At 39.7% G+C, this 21,979-nt stretch overlaps 1 protein-coding gene across 5 annotated transcripts in view; it reads right to left on the bottom strand.

Annotated features, from left to right (window-relative positions):
* The window catches only part of ROCK2 (Rho associated coiled-coil containing protein kinase 2), a 135,279-nt gene extending 113,562 nt beyond the window's left edge, over positions 1–21,717 (bottom strand). For 4 of the 5 annotated variants that reach the window (XR_008289682.1, XM_053201239.1, XM_053201240.1 and 1 more), the window contains exon 1: positions 21,073–21,716. Coding sequence is in view for 4 of the 5 variants with exons in the window: in XM_053201239.1 (XP_053057214.1) it covers positions 21,073–21,213 (141 nt within the window). In the remaining variant the exon portion in view is untranslated. Of the gene's footprint in view, positions 1–21,072 lie in introns of all 5 variants that reach the window. The other variant, XM_053201238.1, reaches the window with a different exon arrangement.
* Positions 21,718–21,979: the final 262 nt, after the last annotated feature.

Raw genomic sequence — 21,979 nt, 5'->3', positions numbered from 1 at the left:
TTAGTGATGTTACTGCAGCAATGTTTACAATAGAAGAACCCAACCTAAATGTCTATTAATAGTGAAACAGTAAAGTAATTATGGCAAATCCGGGAGCACCTGGGTGGCTCAGTCGGTTAAGTGTCCAACTCTTGATTTCAGCTCAGGTCATGATCTCGATCTCATGATTCCATAAGAGCACTCTCTCTAAATAAATAAACTTAAAAAAAAATTTTTAATAAAAAAATATTATGGCAAATCCAGACAATGGAATACTCCTTAAAAGAACTGGATGAATTATAGGTTCTGATTGGATTTACTCTCCAAGTAAATGAAAAAAAGCAAGTATGATAGATATGATATAGTTGCATTTTGGTTACCAAAAAAAAAAAAAAAAACAAAACCCTGTTAAGTATTCATGTTTTTTATATGCAGGAAAAAAAGGAAAATGAAATACCATTATACTGTTATAGGCACAAGAAAAGTGACACATTGATGTGTTCTAAAGTAGTTGTTTCAGAGACGCCTGGGGGGCTCACTCGGTTAAGCGGCTGACTTCGGCTCAGGTCATGATCTCACCGTTGGGAGTCAGAGCCCTGCATCAGGCCCTGTACTGACAGCTCAGAGCCTGGAGCCAACTTCAGATTATGGGTCTCCCTCTCTCTCTGTTCCTCCCCTGCTTTCTCTCTCTCTCTCTCTCTCTCTCTCTCTCTCTCTCTCTCTCTCTCTCCCTCCCTCCCTCCCTCCCTCTCAAAAATAAAGATTAAAAAAAAAATTTTTAAGTAGTTGTTTCTGAAGACTGAGATCAAGGAGAAGAGCTAAGAGAGAACTATACTGTATATTCACTTCTGCAATTTTAGTTTTTAAAAGAGGCATGTACTGGGGCGCCTGGGTGGCTCAGTCGGTGAGCATCCGACTTTGGCTCAGGTCATGATCTCTCAGCTCATGAGTTCAAGCCCCGTGTCGGGCTCTGTGCTGACAGCTCCAAGCCAGGAGCCCACTTCATGTCTCCCTCTCTCTCTGCCCCTCCTCCGCTCGTGCTCTTTCTCTCCCAAAAATGAACATTAAAAAATCTAAAAAAAATAAAAAGTAAAAAATTAAATAAATAAATACATAAAAGAGGCATGTATTACTTTTGCAATTTTAAAAATGAAGTTTGTTTTGCTTGGTTTTCTGTAAGCAGAGAATGAGAGGGAGCATTCCCATTAGAGACAGAGGCAGAGAGTATAAATAAAAGAACATAGCATATTAAGTCATGGGCAAAAGGATGATTGCCTCTATCTCTGGTCCTGCTCACTCTCTTCCTTTTCACATCTCTGAAGACAGAAGTCTATTCCCCCAAAGCCCATCATCTGTGAGCTAGAAACCCCATCAGGACTTTTCCCTGCTAGAGGCGCCTGGCTGGCTCAGTCAGTGGAGCGTGCAACTCTCCATCTCTAAGTTGTGAGTTTGAGCCCCACACTAGACGCAGAGATTTTTAAAAATAGTCTATGCTGAAGTCTCTATATTCTAAGAAAAAACACTGAGATATAAAAAAAGTAGAAGCAGATAAAATTCATTTCCTAATTCATAAATGCCACAATAGGGAAAGTATACAATGTATCATTATAACAGTAGCTACTCCCATATAGGTTTCTCCCCATATCCATTTTAATTGTACCCAGATGCTATTGTTTTTCCTAGCCTACAGAAATACAAATTCTTATTCCACGAGGTTGGCAAAGAGTTGACAACAGACTTATGTAATAAGACCCTGCTCTGTTAGCCAGACCCACCCCAAAATCAGCTTTGAAAATTACATGATCCAAGGAAATTAAACAGTTACTAATTATAGTAGCCATCAATACAGAATGATAACATATGCTATTATGCTACTTGTATGTATTTTCCCACATGATAAAATTATAATTACCCTGGTATACTTACGGACCAGAATCGGTATCAGAGGTAACACGGCATAATACCTGCAGTTTACATCTTCCAAACCATCCTGCTAGCTGTTGCTAAGCTCACTTTTGTCACTAAAAGTAGGCCAAAAGTTGCTAAATTCAAGCCACAGATAAAAACATCTGGTAAAACCCAAATGTTCTTTTAAGCCTTATTTAAAACACTTTTCCAAGTGAATAATGCAAAGGTTTAAAAATTTTGTCATGACTCTTCCTAGTAATTATATTCTAGGATTTCTGAAATTTAACATCACTTAACACCACCAGACTCTGTTTTCATAGTTCAATATCATACCTACTCTAAAAGAATAAACCTTAGCTGAGAAAAATTGACACCTGGAATACAAGAAGCCAAAAAATGAATATATGCAAATATTCACCCAATGAAACTAATTATCCTCTGTGAATTAAAAAATAAATATGCTAATTTTTATTCAGTGATTTGATACTTTAGAGAACCTAACATGTGTCAAAAAATGTGCTACCATTTTGGGGAAAAAGAGGCTAACATCAGGAGACTGACTGTTTGCACATACCTTTCTGAAGACAGTTACAGACATATGCAACTTAGCCTATTTTACAGAGAGTTCATCTGTGTGTAAAAAAAAAGCTTAAGTTCGGCACAGTTTACAGAACACTAATACATAGAATTAGCTTCCCACTGAATTGAATCTTCACATCTCCTTGAGAAAGACAGATATAGTCTTATAAATTATCATAGTCAAGAAGATAATTAATAAAACATGTAATTAATTAATACCAGTCTTAGCTCTTCTGACCCCAATCCAGTGTTCTTGCCAATATACCGTTGTTTCTTTTTCTAAAGAAAACACTTGAAAATTATCAAGGCACTTCCCTTCATTTTTTTCCACCTTTACTACCCTAAATAAACAAACAAAGAATCTTAAGGAAAACAATTAATTTGTTTTTTCATATATTAATACAGGTTAAATTGGATCCATTTTATGAACTTATTTTAATGGAATTTTGCTTACAAAAACTTATCTGCAATAAGTATGCTACTTTTCAGATTCTTACACTTTCATTTCACATATTTGTTACAACTTGAACCAGACTGGACGATTCTGTTTTTAAGAGGGAAAAAAAGTAGCACAGTAAAATATTATGCCAGCAACTTACATTCTCCATATAATCTTAAAAGATTAACTTACCTATGATAAAAGTTATAAAAATCCCCTCATACCAACTTTCCTCCAAAAACTGAGTAATTAACTTGTTAAAAATGTATTCAGTGTCTTACTTATGGCCTCCCTCTGTAGGAAATATCATATGCCAATTTTTACTAGTTTCCTTTTATTCGTTCTAAATTTAGTTTTATTTGTATCATCCCTTGTTCTATTCTGGAAATGTCTTCAATATGGAAAGCCTGTTTTCAGTAATGCCCTCAAATTTTTTAATTTTACAGCTTCTCCTTTTTAACAAAAATATATGCTTTTACAGAAAAAAAATTTGCATAAATTGTCTTCCAGAACTACCAGCAAAATCCTTTGAGTGAGCTTTCTCATTCTTTTATAATGTAAACATCTTGCTTTTATGACTAAATTCTTGTTTAGCCAGAATATAAAAACATTAACAAAACATAGTCCTATTTTAATTTTAACTGTTATAATCATGAAATATATATTCCATAGCTATAACTGAATTAATGCCTCAGAATGCTTCAGCATGGACATGATATCACAAATCATGAAGTCTAAAATTAAACTGCATTTTGCTAACTTTTTAGAAATGTTGGAACATCGTGTGCAACACTGAGGTATTACGGATTAGGATTCTAATGACCAGATTGCAAAATGTTTCTAAATTTGAAAAAATACTTCCAATGAAATGTTAATAAGTCAGTCACATGTAGCAAACATTTTTTTTTTAAAGATTTTAAAGTAATCTCTACACCCAACATGGGGCTGGAACCAACAACCCCGAAATCAAAAGCCCCCCCACTCCACTGAGTAAGCCAGCCAGGTGCCCCACATATAATAACAAACTTTTAAAGATAACTGAAGTATATTAGTCAGTGAAAGAAGGACCACCCAGCTGCAGATTTGTTTCACATTTTAGTTATCTTATTCACTAATCATTTGGAAAGGATGGACAGATTTTAAAGTAGAAACTGCCACAAATCTTTAGAGCTTTAAAGATACTATAGGTCACTCTATAGTCTCATAAATATTAATTAATATTGCCTTGACCACCAGAGTATACAATCTTATTAACTACAAGACAGAATCTATAAAAAGTGAGCTGCTAAAGATTTCAAATACTAAAAGAAAAAACAAAAATCACAACTGCCATTCCTCTAATAGCTATAACTATAACAAAAATCAGTAAATGCAAATTTTCAAATTTCTAAAATACCTACATACTCCTTAACCACAAAATTAAAATAGACACACAAGAGGAAGTCTGATATAGAATGCTGAAGAGAATGAAAAATATGGACAACTTATCCACTATGTATGAATTGTCTGGTTTTCTCTAATTTTCAATGATGTGAAGAGACATAACTGCAAAGAATGTGCAGTAAAAAAATCTAAACAGAAACATGTTAACACGAATGTTACATAATGTAACCAATAACCTGAAGGCTGCTCTGAAAATGAAATTTCAAAATAGTTTAATATAAAGACTTTGAATATTTTATAGCATTTTATTTTTTGCTTGCTTTTAAAGGGACCATAAAATAATTTTTGTATGCTTTTACTAATTTTTAAACACAGGCACATTCACAGATACACATACCATGCTGTTTTAGGTGCTATGCTCTGAAGGACCATACATTTCTAGTGAAATTTTCCTTCTGAATAAAATCACTGTCAGTGATTAAACAGGCTGCCACTATTTTCCCTGTTGCCATTTATTAAATATGAAACATCAAAATTATGTATTTTCCAGGCCAATCAAGAAGTCTCTGTAGAGTACATTTCTCATGAAAGGGTATGATGCAATAACATTCCTACATTGTAATTTTATACAATGTATATTTTACCACAATAAAAATTGTTTTTCATTTCTATTTGGTCTATCTTGTCTGATTCTCCCTTCAGAAAAGCTCAGCAAAGCAATTAAATTTCCTTCTAAAATAAGAAAAAGAAAAACCTTGGTCTGACTCCTACGGAGCCCTAAAAGAAGACAGAAAATGTGATGACCCTTGATATTTCAGAAAATCTGGCATCCCTCCATTCACCAGCCTTTTCTACATATACAATTCTGTGTGCCAAAGAGATCTGGATTATTTGTTTTTGGTTTTGTCAAGTCAGTAAAAGCAGCAACACCTACAAGTTTCTCAAACTTTGATCTGCAGAATACCCTGCACTGAATCACCTGAGATGCTTTTTAATTGCAAATCCCTGCCCCCACCACAGGCCAATCTAAATCAGAGGATCTGACACCATTTCTACCAAGTACTCAGGGTGTGATTCTGACTTCCATCAGATAATTCTGACTTTCTAGCTTTATCCAAAAAATAAAGGAAGAAAAAGAAATAAGTATTCTCCTTTTCTCAGACACATTTTGGACCCAAGTGCCCTCTGTGCCAATCTTTAAATTTCAATATTGCACCTCTCAGCTCAGTGGTTCCCACTCTTTTCTGCACTTGAGAATCACCTGTGGAACTTTTAAAACTCCTGGTATCTCCAGGTCACATTACATACCTGTTACATTAGAATGTCTGGGGGGGTGGAAGCCAGACATCAGTAATTTTTTTTAAGTTTATTTATTCATTTGTAGGGGGGAGAGACAGGGGCGCCCGGGGCACTCAGTCGGTTAAGCGTCCGACTTCGGCTCAGGTCACGATCTCATGGTCCGTGAGTTCAAGCCCCGCGTCGGGCTCTGTGCTGACGGCTCAGAGCCTGCAGCCTATTTCAAATTCTGTGTCTCCCTCTCTCTGACCCTCCCCTGTTCATGCTCTGTCTCTCCCTGTCTCAAAAATAAATAAAAAAACGTTAAAAAAAAATGTAGGGGGGAGACTAGGAGGAGCAGGGAGAGAGGGGGAGAGAGAATCCCAAGGAAGCACTGGACTGTCAGCACAGAGCTCGACATGGGGCTTAAACTCACAAACCACGAGACCATGACCTGAACCAAAATCAAGAGTCAGGTGCTCAACAGACTGAGCCATCCAGGCACCCCAGGCATCAATATTTCTAAAGATCTCTAGTTGAGTGCTATGTATAACAAGATTTTTAAACCACTGCCTTAGCTATTGGATTTATCAGATATAAATTAGAAAATGACCTATAAGGGCCAAGACATAAACTGTATTGGTATTAAGTTTTTAAATTTCCAGATACATCTATGTATTTCCTTTTTATTTTAATCCAGTATGAAAATTTCTGTCAATGCATTAAAGGCTCTTTAAAACTGCTTTTGAAAAAATGTAAGACACACTGTTTCACGTTGATGCAATTAAGATCATGCTATGCATCTAAAGTTCAGAGAAGTTTATCATTATTTCATCTGCACATTAATTTTGGTGATTTTATTTTGAGAAATATCATCATTGAGAAGCCAGCCAAGACAAACAGTCAAAGTTCATGTCTTAGTTACTTAAAAGCGACTCCAAATGTTAACTCCAGACAAATTTTGCTAAATTTAAAATAGCTACAATATGGTTAGATTTTGCATGAACTCTTTCCCTAATTTCTGACTTGATATCTAATTTCTCTGAAAGAAAATAAGAAGTTTGATATATTGGGGTGCCTGGGTGGGTGGCTCAGTCAGTTGGGCATCCAACTTCGGCTCAGGTCATGATCTCGCAGTTTGTGAGTTTGAGCCCCGCGTTGGGCTCTGTGCTGACAGCTTGGAGCCTGGAGCCTGCTTCAGATTCTGTGTCTCCCTCTCTCTCTCTGCCCCTTCCCCCTTCATGCTCTGTCTCTCAAAAATGAATAAACATTAAAAAAATTTTTAAAAAAAGTAGGACATATTTTCCTCTCATCTTCACTAATTCCAATATATGCTGATTGTATGATCAATTAGTGGCCCTTAAAAAAAATCTAATGATTCATACAAAAAAATTTTTTTAATCTGACTCTTTCAACACAGGCAAACTGGCCAATCACAACACACCATTTTTAACCATTCAACTTCAACTTGAACATCATCCACTATGCAATACAATAAAATATGGCCATATAATGTATATAAAAGTTCCAAATACTACAAACCATAACTCTGTAAGTTATCCCAAAACAGTAAAATTTTTCAAAATCATACTGATGTTTACACATTTGATACCTGAAATATTTTTGCAAGGGTTTCAATATATACACATTTCACTACATCTTGCAGGCCTCAGAGCTCATGGCAGTGCACTTTCCTTTTAGAAAAATAATTATCACTACAATCAAAATTTTAAAAATTCATGCTTAATAAATTAAAGCATCTTAAATACTAAAAGAATTCTTTCCTAAATTTTCCTTTCTGCTCAAAAAAGTCCCATTTGGAATTATCTTTAATAAAAACTCAAAAAATACAATCTAAACTAACAACTTCTATTTCAATAAGCATACTTTTAGTACAACCTCTAAAGGAATCATACAGGGCAAACTGTAGGGTCATATCCTGACACAGAATGCACAAATATGGCAGCTCCTTTTACATCTGAAAAGAACTCTCTTGGTTAAATTCCAAAACTCTGTTCATTATTTAATCCCACAAGTCAATATCCAATGCCACCTATGAACAAAAAAGAAGTAACATTTGTATCTGTATGTTAAATCAGAGGGGTACTGAAAGTATAAGCCAATAGTGAAGTGGAACACATAGTGTTTAAAACACTTTCTGGGGAGCCTGGGTGGCTCAGTCAGTTGAGCGTCTGACTTCGGCTCAGGTCATGATCTCATAGTCAGTGAGTTCAAGTCCCGCATCAGGCTTGGTGCTGACAGCTCAGAGCCTGGACCTGCTTCGGATTCTGTGTCTCCTCTCTCTGCCCCTCCCCCACTTGTGTTGTGTCTCTGTCTCTCAAAAATAAATAAATGTAAAAAATAAAATAAATTTTAAAAAATTAAAACACTATCATAGGAATCAACTTACAAAATTAAAAGTACGAATTGTTTTTTACTTGTTAATGTTTATTTGTTTTTGAGAGACAGAGAGAGACAGAGCATGAGCAGGGGAGGGGGCAGAAGAGAGAGGGAGGCACAGAACACAAAGCGGGCTCCATGCTCTGAGTTGTCAGCACAGAGCCCAAAGCGGAGGTCAATCTCACAAACTGTCAGATCATGACCTGAGCCAAAGTCAGGTGCTCAACCAAGTGAGCCACCCAGGATCCCCAAGAATTTTTTGTTTTTATGTAAAACAGAAAAGTTTATAAAGATGAATGTTGGGTCAATATGAGAGAAATCAGTTTATAAGCTTACTCAAGATGCTCAAAATAATCCAAAAAAAAAAAAAAAAAACCGAAAAAGAAAATATCAGCACAAAACAGAATGAAGAAGCAATCAAAGGCCATACATTTAAGTCAGAAGTACTTCAACTTGATCTGTAGCTTAGAAATAACTAGTAGAGACTTCACTACCATTATCAGGGCCTATACAGCTCAGCAAGACTCATTCATTACTTGGAAGCAAAAGGTACCACAACAAGGTTTAAAAAAAAAAAAAAAGTGCTGAGTATTAATTGGGCCTTTCAGGTGGAAACACTAACCAGTAGGATAATTCCACCTATAAAGGGCTCTGATCTATATCTATTTGTTTCTATTTATAAACACTGAAATTGGTCTGGGGGATGCGAAATGAAACTCCTTTTACTAGACCATGCTCATGATACCTTGGTAAAAAATTAAAAAACAAAATTAACAAGCACATGAAGTAGTGCTCAGCATCATTTATCATTAGTAAATAAAATGCACTATCATGGTTACTGGTTATCACAAAGATAGGCAATGCCAGGCATTCTCTGAACATGTGGAAAAACTAGAACCCTCATACATTGTTGGTAGGAATGGAAAACTGTACAGCCACTTTGTACAGTTGCTTAAGAGTTTAAGCATTAAGAGGGGCGTCTAGGTAGCTCAGTCAGTTAAGCATCCAACTCTTGATTTGGGCTCGTGGCATGATGTGGCAGCTCGGGAGTTTGAGCCCTGCATCAGGCTCTGCATTGACAGTGCAGAGCCTGCTAGGGATTCTCTCTCTCCCTCTTTCTCTGCCCCTGTCCTGCTTGTTCAAGCTCCCTTTCTCTCTCAAAATAAATAAATAAAAAAAAAAAAGTCAAGCATAAAAGAAAAAAGGAAAAAGTTAAGCATAAACTATGTATATAGTTTATATATATATATATATATATATATATATATATATATATATAAAAGCATACTATATGACCTAGCAATCCAACTCATTAAAATCTAGCCAAGAGAAATAAAAACACGTGTCTACACATATGGTGAATTCATAAACAAAATATGGTATATCTATACAATGGAATATTAGTCAGCAATTAAAAAGAACAAATTACTGGGGCGCCTGGGTGGCTTCCTCTCTCTGCCCCTCCCTCAAAATAAATAAACTTTAAAAAAAAAAGACCAAAATACTAATACATGCTACAACACAGATGAACTTCAAAAATGTTATGCTAAGTGGAAGAAGTCAGAATAAATGACTGCATATTGTATGACTCCACTTGTATGGACTTTCCAAAAAAGAAAAACTTACAGACACAGAAAACAAATCAGTGGCTGACTTCCCTGGGAGTAAGGACGGACTGTAAACATGCTCAAGGAAATTTTGGGGGGTTAATGAAAACGGATTGTGATGTTTGCACAACACTATAAATTTACTGAAAATCAGTAGTACGTTGTATACTTACAAAGGAGTGAATTTTAAACTATGTAAATTATACCTCAATAAAAAGAACTAACAAATCCAGTAAACATGATACCTATGTTCAACACCTGCTGACCACTCTCAACTGCCAGACTTATATTTCACAGCTTATTCTAAGGGCAAAGAAGAGATTGAAATACGTTTATCAACTGCACTACATCTACAGCTTGTAGTTATCATTCAACCAACAATAATCAAGGACTTACTACAAGCAAGATACTGTGTATTGCTCTCCTTTGCTAAATGACGGCCACCTTTAGACATAGAAGAAAAACCATACTCTACACTGTCTTTTTTTCTACAGCTGTTTTAAATACAATGCAAAGGGAGCAATAAAAATCAAGCATTTGGGTTTACTGAAGGATGGATTATTACAAACAATAAACTTTTTTTTTAATGTTTATTTATTTTTGAGAGAGACAGAGACAAAGCACGAGCAGGGGAGGGTCAGAGAGAGAGGGAGACACAGAATCCGAAGCAGACTCCAGGCTCTGAGCTGTCAGCACAGAGCCCGACATGGGGCCTGAACTCACGAACTGTGAGAACCTGACCTGAGCCCGAAGTCAGTTGCTCAACTGACTGAGCCACCCAGGCACCCCCCACTGTGAACACACTCACCATCATTTCATCTGCCCTTACTCATGAAGCACTGCTTCAACGCAGGCATCACCTAGGTATATAAGAAGGAACTGGATATATTTTACCAGAAGAAAAGTTAGGGGTTAGGGGAAACAGAAGAAACATAATAAATGATAAAGGCTAGGCAGCCCACACGAAGTGTCTTTAACTTCACCTAATACACTGAGTAAAATCAGCTAAATCCTTTCCAAAACAAATTGTTTCACCACAATCCAGAAAGTGTCCAATCATTATTCACTTTTCCTGCTTGACCTCCAATTCTACCATTTAAATTTATCCTCTTTGCATATACAGATGTTTACTTATCCTCTTTCCTATAAATTGTAAGAAATAAGTGATAGGAACACATAACAATGTTTATTTAGGGAATACTTTAATATTTCTTTAAGCAGGGATATATTTCTACAGGTTATCACTCCTGTTACTTAAAAGAAAACTGTTGGTTCATTCAACAAATATCTACAGGGCACAACAACAGGAAGACAAAAAAGACACATGTCCTAAAAGAGCTTATATTCTGTTCACTAAGTAAACTCAAAAACCAGGAAATATATAAGAAAACACTTAGTGGGTGCCTGGGTTGCTCAATCGGTTAAGCCTCGGACTTCAGCTCAGGTGATGATCTCACAGTTGGTGAGTTCAGGCCCCACATCGGGCTCCCTGCTGTCAGCACAGAGCCTAATTTGGATCCTCTGCGCGCCCCTCCACACCCGCCTCTCCCTGGCTTGCACTTTCTCTCAAAAATAAACATTAAAAAAAAAAAAAGACAACACTTGGTATATTAAGCATTCCTTATTATAATCATACAGGTAATTAAGATAATGCCAACCCTGTTCTCCTGTTTCCATCTAAGGTACTGCTGGAGGAGGCTCTGCTATTCATCTAAATGGCATTTAAAACCACCCCTAACAACAAAGTGTTAAAAATTCACTCCAAACCTATCATCTCTTGAAAATAAAGAAACTTTCTATCAGTTGCTTTATAACTAAAAAAGCCTAAACTCTTAAAGAATAAAGGAAATCAGATATTGAATAAGTCATCAATTAACTATAACAAAAAATTATAAAGCACCTCAGATATCTGAACAAACAACTCCTACGTTACCAAAATGAAGCAACAAACCATAAAATCATTCTTGGAATTAGAGAAACGTTCCCCCAAAATATTATCAAAGATGAACCAAAAATGAATCTCAGTATTTCCTTTTTGCGCCTCTCTCTCTCTCTCTCTCTCTCTCTCTCTCTCACACACACACACACACACACACACACACACACAGAAAGGAAGAGTGAGCAAGGGGGGAGGGGAGAGAGAGAAACACAATAAATGCTAACTATTATGATCCAAATGCTTTCCAAAAAGATGAACAAGGGTCATCTGGGACAGCCAGTTGCAGAATTTACACATATATCTCCATGATTCAATCATATTTTTAAAGAAAAAAAGTACAGATGAAAGGGAAGAGTAACTACAATCAAGGATAAAGAGGAGACAGTTTTAGTAGAGTCCCAAATGCCACCATGATTTCACAATTTAAATATTAAGCTCCAAATAGTAGGCTAACTTGCCAATGGAAAATGTTATTTTGTGGGTTTTTTCTCAAAAACCGTAAGCTGCCCTAAGTCATCCACATTCTCTTCACCAGTAACCTTTATCACTAACAGCTTATATATTTTTTGAAAGTTAGCACAGAACAGGATTTTTAAGTATAGTTCTGCAGTAGTATTCCATAAAAAAACTCAAGACACCCAAATGAAAACCAAATCTATAATCATTACCCTCTCTCTTCTCCCAAGCACCACTCTCCAACTAGACAGTGATAAGACAAGAATACAAAGATATAGGGGCACCTGAGTGGCTCAGTGGGTTAAGCATCTCTCTTGATTTAGGCTCAGGTCATGATCTCGAGGTTGGGATACTGAGCCCCGCGTCCAGCTCTGTGCTGAAGGAGGAACCTGCTAGCGACTCTCTCCTCTCTCTGCCCTCCCCTGCTCATGCTCTCTCCGTCTCTCTCAAAATAAATAAACTTTTAAACGTAAAAGGAATACATACAGAGATATAAACAAAGGCTTCTAATTATTATTTGGGGAGGTCTAATACTTAGACAAACCTCCTGATAAAATCTTTGTACCCCTATTTCACAGTTTCCAACAGAATTCCAAACGTAATAAACATAAAATCATTAGAGTACTAAAAGAAAATTGAGGTATATGATACCATAATCTTGACGATGGAGGATGTCCTAAACATAACATCTAAGTCAGAAATCAGTCTTCAGTGAGAAGATTGATAAATTTGACTATACAAAAGCTTCTATTATTAAGTGTAAAAAAAAAAATGGCAAAGCACATGTACAATGTAATTCTACTTTTTTTATATTTAAATTTTTCAGATTATACCAAAATGTTAATTTAACTCTACGTGGGGAGACTATATATGTTATTTGAATTTATACCTTTATTTCCTAAGTTTTTTACAATAAGAACATATGATTTTTATAATTAAAAAAATTTACATCTTTCTTCCCTTCAAAAAAATAAAATCTAGGTTTTTCAGCCATGGCTGTCTGCCCATTTCCTTCAGGTAAAAAGATTAAAACTAAAAAATAAATAAACTGAGCATGGGTTAAATAACAGAACCCACAAATGAATAGAGCATGAGTTAAATGACATAACTGTATCTAACAATTTAATGTAGTTACTAAGCAGTAGAGAGACAAATAAAAAAATCCACCTATCAGCATATTCGTTTTTGACAAAGGCACCAAACCCATCCAATGACAAAAGTATTTATTAAAAATTGGTGAATTTGGTGGTGACTATAGTTAACAATACTGTATTGTATACTTGAAAGTTGCTACTAAAAAAATCTTAAATATTCTCACACTAACAAAAATAGCAGCAACCACATGGTAAATATGTGAGGTGAAGAATGTGTTAAGTAACCTCACTGTGGTGAACATTTGGTAAAATATACATGTGTCAACCGTACACCTTAAACTTATACAATGTTATATGTCAGTTATGTATCAATAAAGCTGGAAAAAAATGGTACAGGATAATCTAAACAACTGGATATGGGAAATATGGGGGGGAGGGGTGAACCTTGACCCCCTAACTCACACCATACACTAAAATTGGCTTCACATGTATCCTAGACCTAAACATAAAAGTTAAAATTATAAAACTTTCAGAAGAAAGCAAAAAAGAATATCTTTGTAACAGGGGGATAGCAAGCCTCTTAGGCAGGAAAGGCAATAATCATAAAAAATTGACTGAAACAAAACTAACAAACAAACAAAAAAAACATGCCATAGACTAGGGGAAATATTGGCAAAACATATTTGAGAAAGAACTGTATATAGGATACATAAGAACTTGTGTAACTCAATAATAAAAATAAAGGGGAAAACCCCAAATTTTTTTAATGTTTACTTCATTTATTTTGAGAATGTGGGGGAGAAGGGCAGAGAGAAAGGGAGAAAGACAGAATCACAAGCAGGCTCCAGCTGTCAGCGCAGAGCCCAACATCGGGCTCAATCCCACAAACCGTGAGATGGTGACCTGAGCCAAAATCAAAAGTCAACGTTTACCCAACTAAGCCACCCAGGCTCCCTAAGAACCCAAATTTTTTAAATGAGCAAAAATTTGAACAAATATTTCACAAAGGAAGGTACACAAATGGCCAGTAAGTGCCTGAAAAAGTATTATCATTAGTTATCAGAGAAATGCAAATTAAAATCACACCGAGATACCACTACCCACCCACAAAGTGGCTAAAATTTAAAAATCTCAGTGTTGGGGCACCTGGGTGTCTCAGCTGGTTAAGTGCCTGACTTTGGCCCAGGTCATGATCTCACAATTCGTGGGTTCAATCCCCACTTTGGGCTCTGTGCTCACAGCTTAGAGCCTGGAGCCTGCTTCAGATTCTGTGTCTCTCTCCCTCTCTGCCCTTCCCCTGCTCATGCTCTGTCTCAAGAATAAACAAACATTTAAAAAATAAAGTAAAATAAAATAAAATAAATAAAATGAAATGAAATGAAATGAAATAAAATAAAATAAAATAAAATTCAGTGTTGAGGAGGAACTGGAATGCTCATTCACTGTTGTGGGAGTGTAAAATTATATGACCACTTTGGAAAGGGATCTGGAAGCTTTTTTTTTTCCTTAAGATTTTATTTTTAAATAATCTCTACAGCAGCCAGCCAGGCGCCCCAGTCTGGCAGTTCTTAAAAATTACATATACACCTACCTCTAGCAGCTCTTAAAAATTAAACACACACCTATCCTATGACCTAGCAAATCCAATACTAGGTATTTACCCAAAAGAAATGAAAACATGTCCTCATAAAGACTTAATATAAGACTGTTCTTAGCAAGCTTTATTAACAGTCAAAGTACATTGAGATACCTGGGTAGCTTAGTCAGGTAAGTATCTGACTCTTGACTTCAGCTCAGATCATGATCTCACGGTTTGAGAGTTTGAGCCCCCACGTCAGACTCCCATACTGGTGGCACAGAGCCTGCTTGGGATTCTCTCTCTCCCTCTCTGCACCTCCACTACTTGTGCTCTCTTTCAAAATAAATAAATAAACTTAAAAAAAAAAAAAGCCTAAGTATATTATATATACTAGCCAAAAACTGAAAACAGCCCAAATATCTATTAACAGGAAATGGCTAAAAGACTATGGTTTATACATATAATGGAATACTGCTCTCAGTCCTAAGAAAGGAATAAACTGTTGATACACACAATAACACGGCTAAATCTCAACAACTATGCTGAGCTAAATAAAATAAGCCAGATACAAAAGAGTACACGCTACATAGGATTCCATTTATATGACGTTCTACAAGAGGCTAAAGTAATCTTTAGTAGGAAAAAAAATCAGAAGAGTGATAGAATCTAAGGGAATGGGATGTGGAATTAGCTGAAAAGCCATATAAGGAAGATTTTTGGGTTAGTAATAATGTTCTGTATCTTGATAAGGATTTGTATTACACAGGTGTGTACATTTGTCAAAAGTCATCAATAGTCCGCTTAAGATCTGTGCATTTCATTGTATGTAAATTTAATCTTTAAAAAGCTTCAATAAATATTGAGCTCTACTCAACGGAATGCACGCTAGGGGCCCCTGGCTGGCTCAGCGGGGAGAGCGTGCGTACACCTTAATCTTGAGGTCATTAGTACAAGCCTCACGTTGTGGGGGAGACTGTACTTTAAAAAAATTTTTAACTTATTCAGGGGCACCTGCGTGACTGAGTCAGTTAAGCGTCTGACTCTAGGTCTCAGCTCTTAATCTCAGGGTGGTGAGTTCAAGCCCCATGCTGGGCTCCATGCTGGGCACAAAGCCAACAGGAAGGAAGGAAGGGAGGGAGGGAGGGAGGGAGGGAGGGAGGGAGGGAGGGAGGGAGGGAGGGAGGAAGGAAGGAAGGAAGGAAGGAAGGAAGGAAGGAAGGAAGGAAGGGAAAAAGAAAAATGCATGCTGAGGTATTTAAAAGACAAGCATACTGATAGCTACAACTTAAATGAATCAAAAACAAAAAAAGTACTGATGGATGGATAAAGGATAAACGTACTGATAGATGTAATAAAGCAAATACAGCAAAATATTAATTAGTTGGAAAGTATACAGATGTTCACTATCAATTCTTTCAACTTTACTATACTTTGAAATTTTCCATAATAAAATGTTGGGGGGAAATTTTAACTCTACCCATTACTTTGTTATGTTGCAAATAGCGTATCTGAAAACCCAACAAAGTCCACTCCTAAATATATACCCTAGCCTACAGATAGCCTAGTCCTTCACATGGACTCCAGTGATGTTCACAGCAACAATGTCCATAACAGTAGAAAAGAAAAGAATAACAATCTAAATATCCATCAAATAGAACGGAGCACTGAAGACTGGTTTCTGTAGCACTGAAATGAATAAACCACATTGTGGGTGCATCTTAGAAATAAAACTTTTGACTAGAAAAAGCAAGTCACAAAAGAACACACTACATACGTTTTAACTTTTTTTAAATGTTAAAAAAATAAGTAAAGCTAAACAGTACTGTTTAGGGAAATATACAAATGTAATTTACAAAATAAAGCAAAGAAATAATACAAAAATGCCAAGGTAATAGGAGAGGACGCAGAAAGACTGATGAAGCAGCAGCAACACCCAAACACAGTAACTTCAAAATGCTAGTGTTCTGTTCATCCAATTGGGCAGTGATTTCATGGATGTTTGTATTTTATGCTTCATAATTCATATTTGCGCTCTATATTCTCTTAATGTTTAGAATATTTCAGAATTCAAAATGGGAAAAGAGAACTATGAGCTCATGACTCAACCAAAACAACTTAGGTTTCAAGATAATTACTCACAATTTCTTTACAACTACAGTATTTAAAACATATAGAAGTCTACACTACCCTTATATTAGGGCAAGATGTTTCCAAATTCAGAATATTTTAGATTTCAATGGTAATAGAGTACATATACCATATACACTACATTCCTGGAAACCCTCTTTTGAGTCTGCAGTAGTACCCTGAAATCAAACACATTAGTGTTTCCCCAAGGAAAGCTATTCCTACTTACACCAAGAGGGACAAACTGATTATAAATATTCTCAGATCAGATCCGGTCAGATGTTATCATCACGTTAAGTTTTACCAAAAACTTGGTTTTGAGAGTTCTTTACATATAGCAAATTGTGGGTGAAGGACTGTGAACCTGTACTTTCAAAGACACTCAACTTCACCTAAACAGCAAATGCCATAAATTACTTTTTGAAACCTCTCCAGCCAATTCATTTTCTTTAATAATCATAAAAATGCAAGTTTTTAAAAAATTTTTTAAGTTTATTTATTTTTGAGAGCGAGCGAGTGAGAGAGAGAGAGAGAAAGCACACAGGCATGGGAGGGGCAAAGAGAGAGAAAGACAGAATCTAAAGCAGGCTCAGGCCTCTGAGCTGTCAGCGCAGAGCCTGATGACATCATGACCTGAGCCGAAGCTGGATGCTTAACCAACTGAGCCACCCAGGCGCCCCAAAAGAGCAAGTTTTAAAGTAAAGTAATCCCATTGATGCTAAAGATGCCCAATTTTTATTTCACAAAGAAGAACGTGTATAAAACAATTTTTTAATTTTTATTTCACTTCACTTTTATATCTTTATGGTAGTTGCACTTATTACACGGTGGGGAAAAAATACACATAAAATTTTACTATAATTAGGTCGATAACCAGTACTAAGCTGAAATCTAAGCACTGTGGTAAATATTTTCATATAGTTTACCAGTATAATGAAATCAATCAAGTAAAGCATTTTGTATTCTAAGTCACTCAAGTTCATAAATAAAATTTTAATCGCCTTTCCCCATCAGCACCAGTCTTCCGTAAGTTTACTCAAGCCTGAATCCTACAGGTTATTATAACCATCTACTCCTTTAAAAAATAAAACACATCAAAACCCAAAAGCAGAGCTTAGAAAAGACATCTTTCCAACTGCACCTGGCTGGCTCAGTTGGTAGATCTTGAGGTTATGGGTTTGAGCTCCACACTGGGTATAAAGATTACAAACTGAACTAAACTCTCTCCAGCATAACGCTAAAGTACAATTCTTTTTAGATTATTTGGGAAAACAGTATGAGAAGCTGAGTCCTAACAACAAAACATGGGTGTTTACCAAAAAGTTTCAAACACTACAAAAGCATACCACCGAAATCCCTCCCCTCCAAAAAAAGTATTACAGAAACAAACCTCTCTCAAAACTCTACTTTTAAATACCAAGCAGCCCACAACCTGCAAACACAAAAGGGATATACTCTCTTCAGATTAATTTAAGGACCCATGTAAAGCAAGGAGCCTCTGTAGAGAAAACTTAGCCTTTTAACACTGACGTGCCCTTAGAATCCAGCTTTATCTATGCTTGATGATTGCCAGCACTTCTCTGATGGCAAATTCAGATTATAATGCTGCTTACTGAAAATTATATAGCAAGGAATAGTTGCCAATAAAATCATTTTCCTTTTCAAAGGAAATTTAAAGCAATTAACTATGCTAAAGGCAAGCACAAGTGAGCTAAATTTAACGAGCACAACTAGGCACCAAGCACTGAGTTAAGCGCTTTGCCTGTAATCTCACGTAACATTTTTTCCTACAGATTTTACCCTCTAAGAATAATTATACAGTAACTTCTGGTGTATTTCATCTCCATACTTTTGTCATCTTAGTACGCGACTTTAAATGGTGCTCTCTGAACTCCTGAAGGAAGTAACTAAGACCCACGCTGTGTTCTTAAGTTTTTTCCTCTGTTAAAGAAAAAAATACGCGTTTTCTAATAATAAAACCAAAAGAAATGCCGTATTCGGTGAAACAACAATCAACGGTGACACGCAGGCTGCATCCCAACCATTCTATCATGAGTATTTAAAGAAGTATGTTTTTATAACGCTCTTGTAAAGATTAATTCATTGAGTTTCTGTCTAGAAGGATAAAAAAATTCCTGGAAATGAATAGAGTAGTGGTGACGGCTGTACGACAACGTGAGTGTAATTAATGCCACAGAACCGTACACTTAAAAATGGTTAAAATGGTAAATTTTATGTTAACACACACACACACACACAAAGACCAACTCATTCTATCTTGCACAATGAAACACACGTAACTTAAAACTAACTACAACACAGTTGAGATTTTTTTTCAGCTCATCAATTCGCAACAGAAGCCCTGCAACCTGGCTCCAAAGAAGAGTGAGGGCCAGTTTTTGACCTGGTTAGGTTCACTCCAACTCAGAACCACAACACTCAATCAACTGAAACAGCAACAGCAAAACGTGTCCGGTCAGCAGCATCTAACGTCAGCACCAACAACACGTCACCTTACTGAAAGCGTCAAGTGTCCCGGCAGGACTGAGCACGCCGTCAATGAATGGGCCCAACTGTTTACTAAACATGCGTGATGTTTCACTTTCAAAACCAGCCTTCGTCTTAGTGGTTTAGAAAACACCGTAAGAAATGGAACGCACGAACACGTCACGGGCAGAAAACAGCTTGGGCTCGGGCTCGGGCTCAAAATAACCTGGAGAGCGAACATCGGTCAAGACCCAAGAAATGACAGTGACGTGCAAAACCTTTCTATCTGGGGCTGAATACGAACCTGACGAATCCTGGAGGTTCGCGGCGCTATTTTTAACTGAACTTTCTGGCCTTGGGTCAAAGTTTCGCTAGCAAAATACCGCAGCGAAAATGCTGGGAGCGAAGCCCAGAGTCCCTGCTCCGGCGCAGGAAGAGCTATGCCCTTCACGCAACCCCTCCTGCCCCCCGCCGAAGCCGCCCGAAGCCGCCCGAAGCCCGACCAGGGGGGCCGCCGGGCCGGGAAAACACACCCACGGCAGCACACAAAACGCGGCGGAGGAAAGCGCCCATCGCTCGAGCCAGGACGCGGCGCATCGCCGCGTTCTGCCCCCCGCACAGCAAGAGACGCGCTCTTCGGGCAGTTCCTGCACTTTGGCCAAAGTGAGCACTGAGTCACCCTGCAAAGGGCTCCAGAAACCTCAAAAGATGACCAGTGACTTCGGAAGAAAAGTCAGTTCACCACTGGAAAGGGAGGAGGCACAGTTCTCAGCACACACAGTCGCCCGGTTTCCCGACGCGGGGACTAGAACGGAACGTGGGTGCTGGGCGAGAAGACCCACCGCATCCGAGCGTCACCCACACAAATTCTGGTCCTCCAGGGCTGATCTAACATCCGGAGCGTCTTTCTCACTTTCTCCGCCTCCCCAGGGTAAAAATCCACACCTCCTTTTCCCACAAAGAGCACACGAACCAAAGCGTCTGAGATACAATCGTCTAACTTAACAAAACAAAAATAAGAAATAAGCAACCCCCCCTCCCCCCACGGTGCATTTCCAGTTGGTAAAAAACAAAAAAAAAACAAAAAAAAAAAACTCCTTCCTTAATCGAGGGCCAGCTAGCGGACTTCACGTGCTTATTCACTTGTATTTCAGGGGCTGTCTTGGGAGACAGACGCAATGAAAAGGAGAGATTGATTCTACTCGGCAATGCAGACTGGAGTCTTCGGCTCGGGCTCAACAACCTCGCACAACTAAATCTGCAGAAGTTACAACGCACTAATCGCAACCCTGGAGGTTCAAGGACACCTGAAGCCACACGAAAACTTTAGCGACGCGTTTCAAGGTGGCAGACTGCAGGGAGAACGAGGACAGCTCTTTGTCATCCACCCCAGGTGGGGACTCCCCACAGCGAGAGCATCAGGTTTCGCCTCCCCGGCTCCGACCCCGCGTCCCCCACGCAGCTCGCCGCTCTTTCAAACTGGCTAGTCCGCTGAATAAAAGAGCAAATCCTGCACCCCCACCTCCCCAAACCGAGAGGGCAGGCGGGAAGGAGAAGAGGGGTGTTCCCTCCCAGGGCTCCAGGAAAGGGGGCGGCCGCGGAGGACACCGGCGCCGGGAGGTGGAAGGGAGGGAATCAAACGTGGGTCCCTCCTGCTGGAAGTTAGTCGCAGGAGTGTCTGGCCTCCGACCCGGGGCCCGGCTGCCGGAAGCTAGGAGGGGTGGGGCGAGACCTCCCTCCCACGGATGGGTGGGCACAGAGGGGGGATCGAGGCAGGCGCTCGTAGAGCGGGGAGGGCGCCGGGGGCCCCGGCCACCTACCAGCAAGCTCTCCACGTTGATGGGCGAGCGAGGGTCTCGGATCAGCGCCTCCAGCTTCCTCTGGCGGCTCGCGCCCGCCCCGTCCCCCGACACGGCCTCGGGGGCGCCGGGCATTTTCCCCGTCGCCGGGGGCCGGCTCATGCCGCCGCCGCCCGGCCCCGCACTCCCCGCTCCCCGCGCTCCGGCCCGGGCGCCTCGGGGCCTAGCGCCGCCCCCGAACCGCCGGCCCCGGGCGGGGCTCCGCCAGGGCCCACCGCCCGCCTCTAGCCCCGGCTTCGGGTCTCCGCGCCGGTCCCGGGCCTGGGGCCGTCCGAGGGGCCGCCCGGCCCGGCCGGGAGCGGCGAAGAGCAGACGGCGTCCCCGCCCCTCAGTCAGATTCGCGCCGCCCGGTCCGCTTGTCCGCCGCGGGCTCCCTCAGGACTCCGAGGGCGGGAGCGGGGAAGCGGCGCGGCCACCGCCGGGCCCGGACCGCCCCGCCCTCTGGGGCTCCGGGAGGCTTGAAGCCCGGGCTCAGACAACTACGGCCGCCGCCAGCCCGCCCCCATGCTCGCCGCGGCCGCCTCGGTCCCACAAGCCCGCTCCCCTCGCACACTCCCGCGCGGCGCCCGTCTCCGGCCGCGCGCAGCCGCTACCCACAAGCCCCTCGGGCCGCGGCCGCCCGCGCGCGCCCCCGCTCGCCCCGCCCCGCCCCGCCGCGCGCGCGCACGCGCGCCGCCGCCCCCGCCCGCCGGCCTCTGCCTGCCGTTGCCCCTTCGCCTCCATTTTTTTCGCTTCCTCTAGTCCGCGCCGCTTCGCGTTTCTCCTTTTGGAGCCTCCTTCCTTCCCCGCTTCCTCCTCCCCCTCTTTGAGTTTTCCGAGGGTAAACTGCCGGGCGCGCGGTCACCGCCTCACTTGACCCGCCGAGCGC

Source organism: Acinonyx jubatus, chromosome A3 (assembly GCF_027475565.1).
Source record: "Acinonyx jubatus isolate Ajub_Pintada_27869175 chromosome A3, VMU_Ajub_asm_v1.0, whole genome shotgun sequence".
In the NCBI taxonomy this organism is placed as follows: Eukaryota; Metazoa; Chordata; class Mammalia; order Carnivora; family Felidae; genus Acinonyx; species Acinonyx jubatus.
Note: the sequence above shows the minus strand (reverse complement) of the source record. Positions and strands in the feature narration are given on the sequence as shown.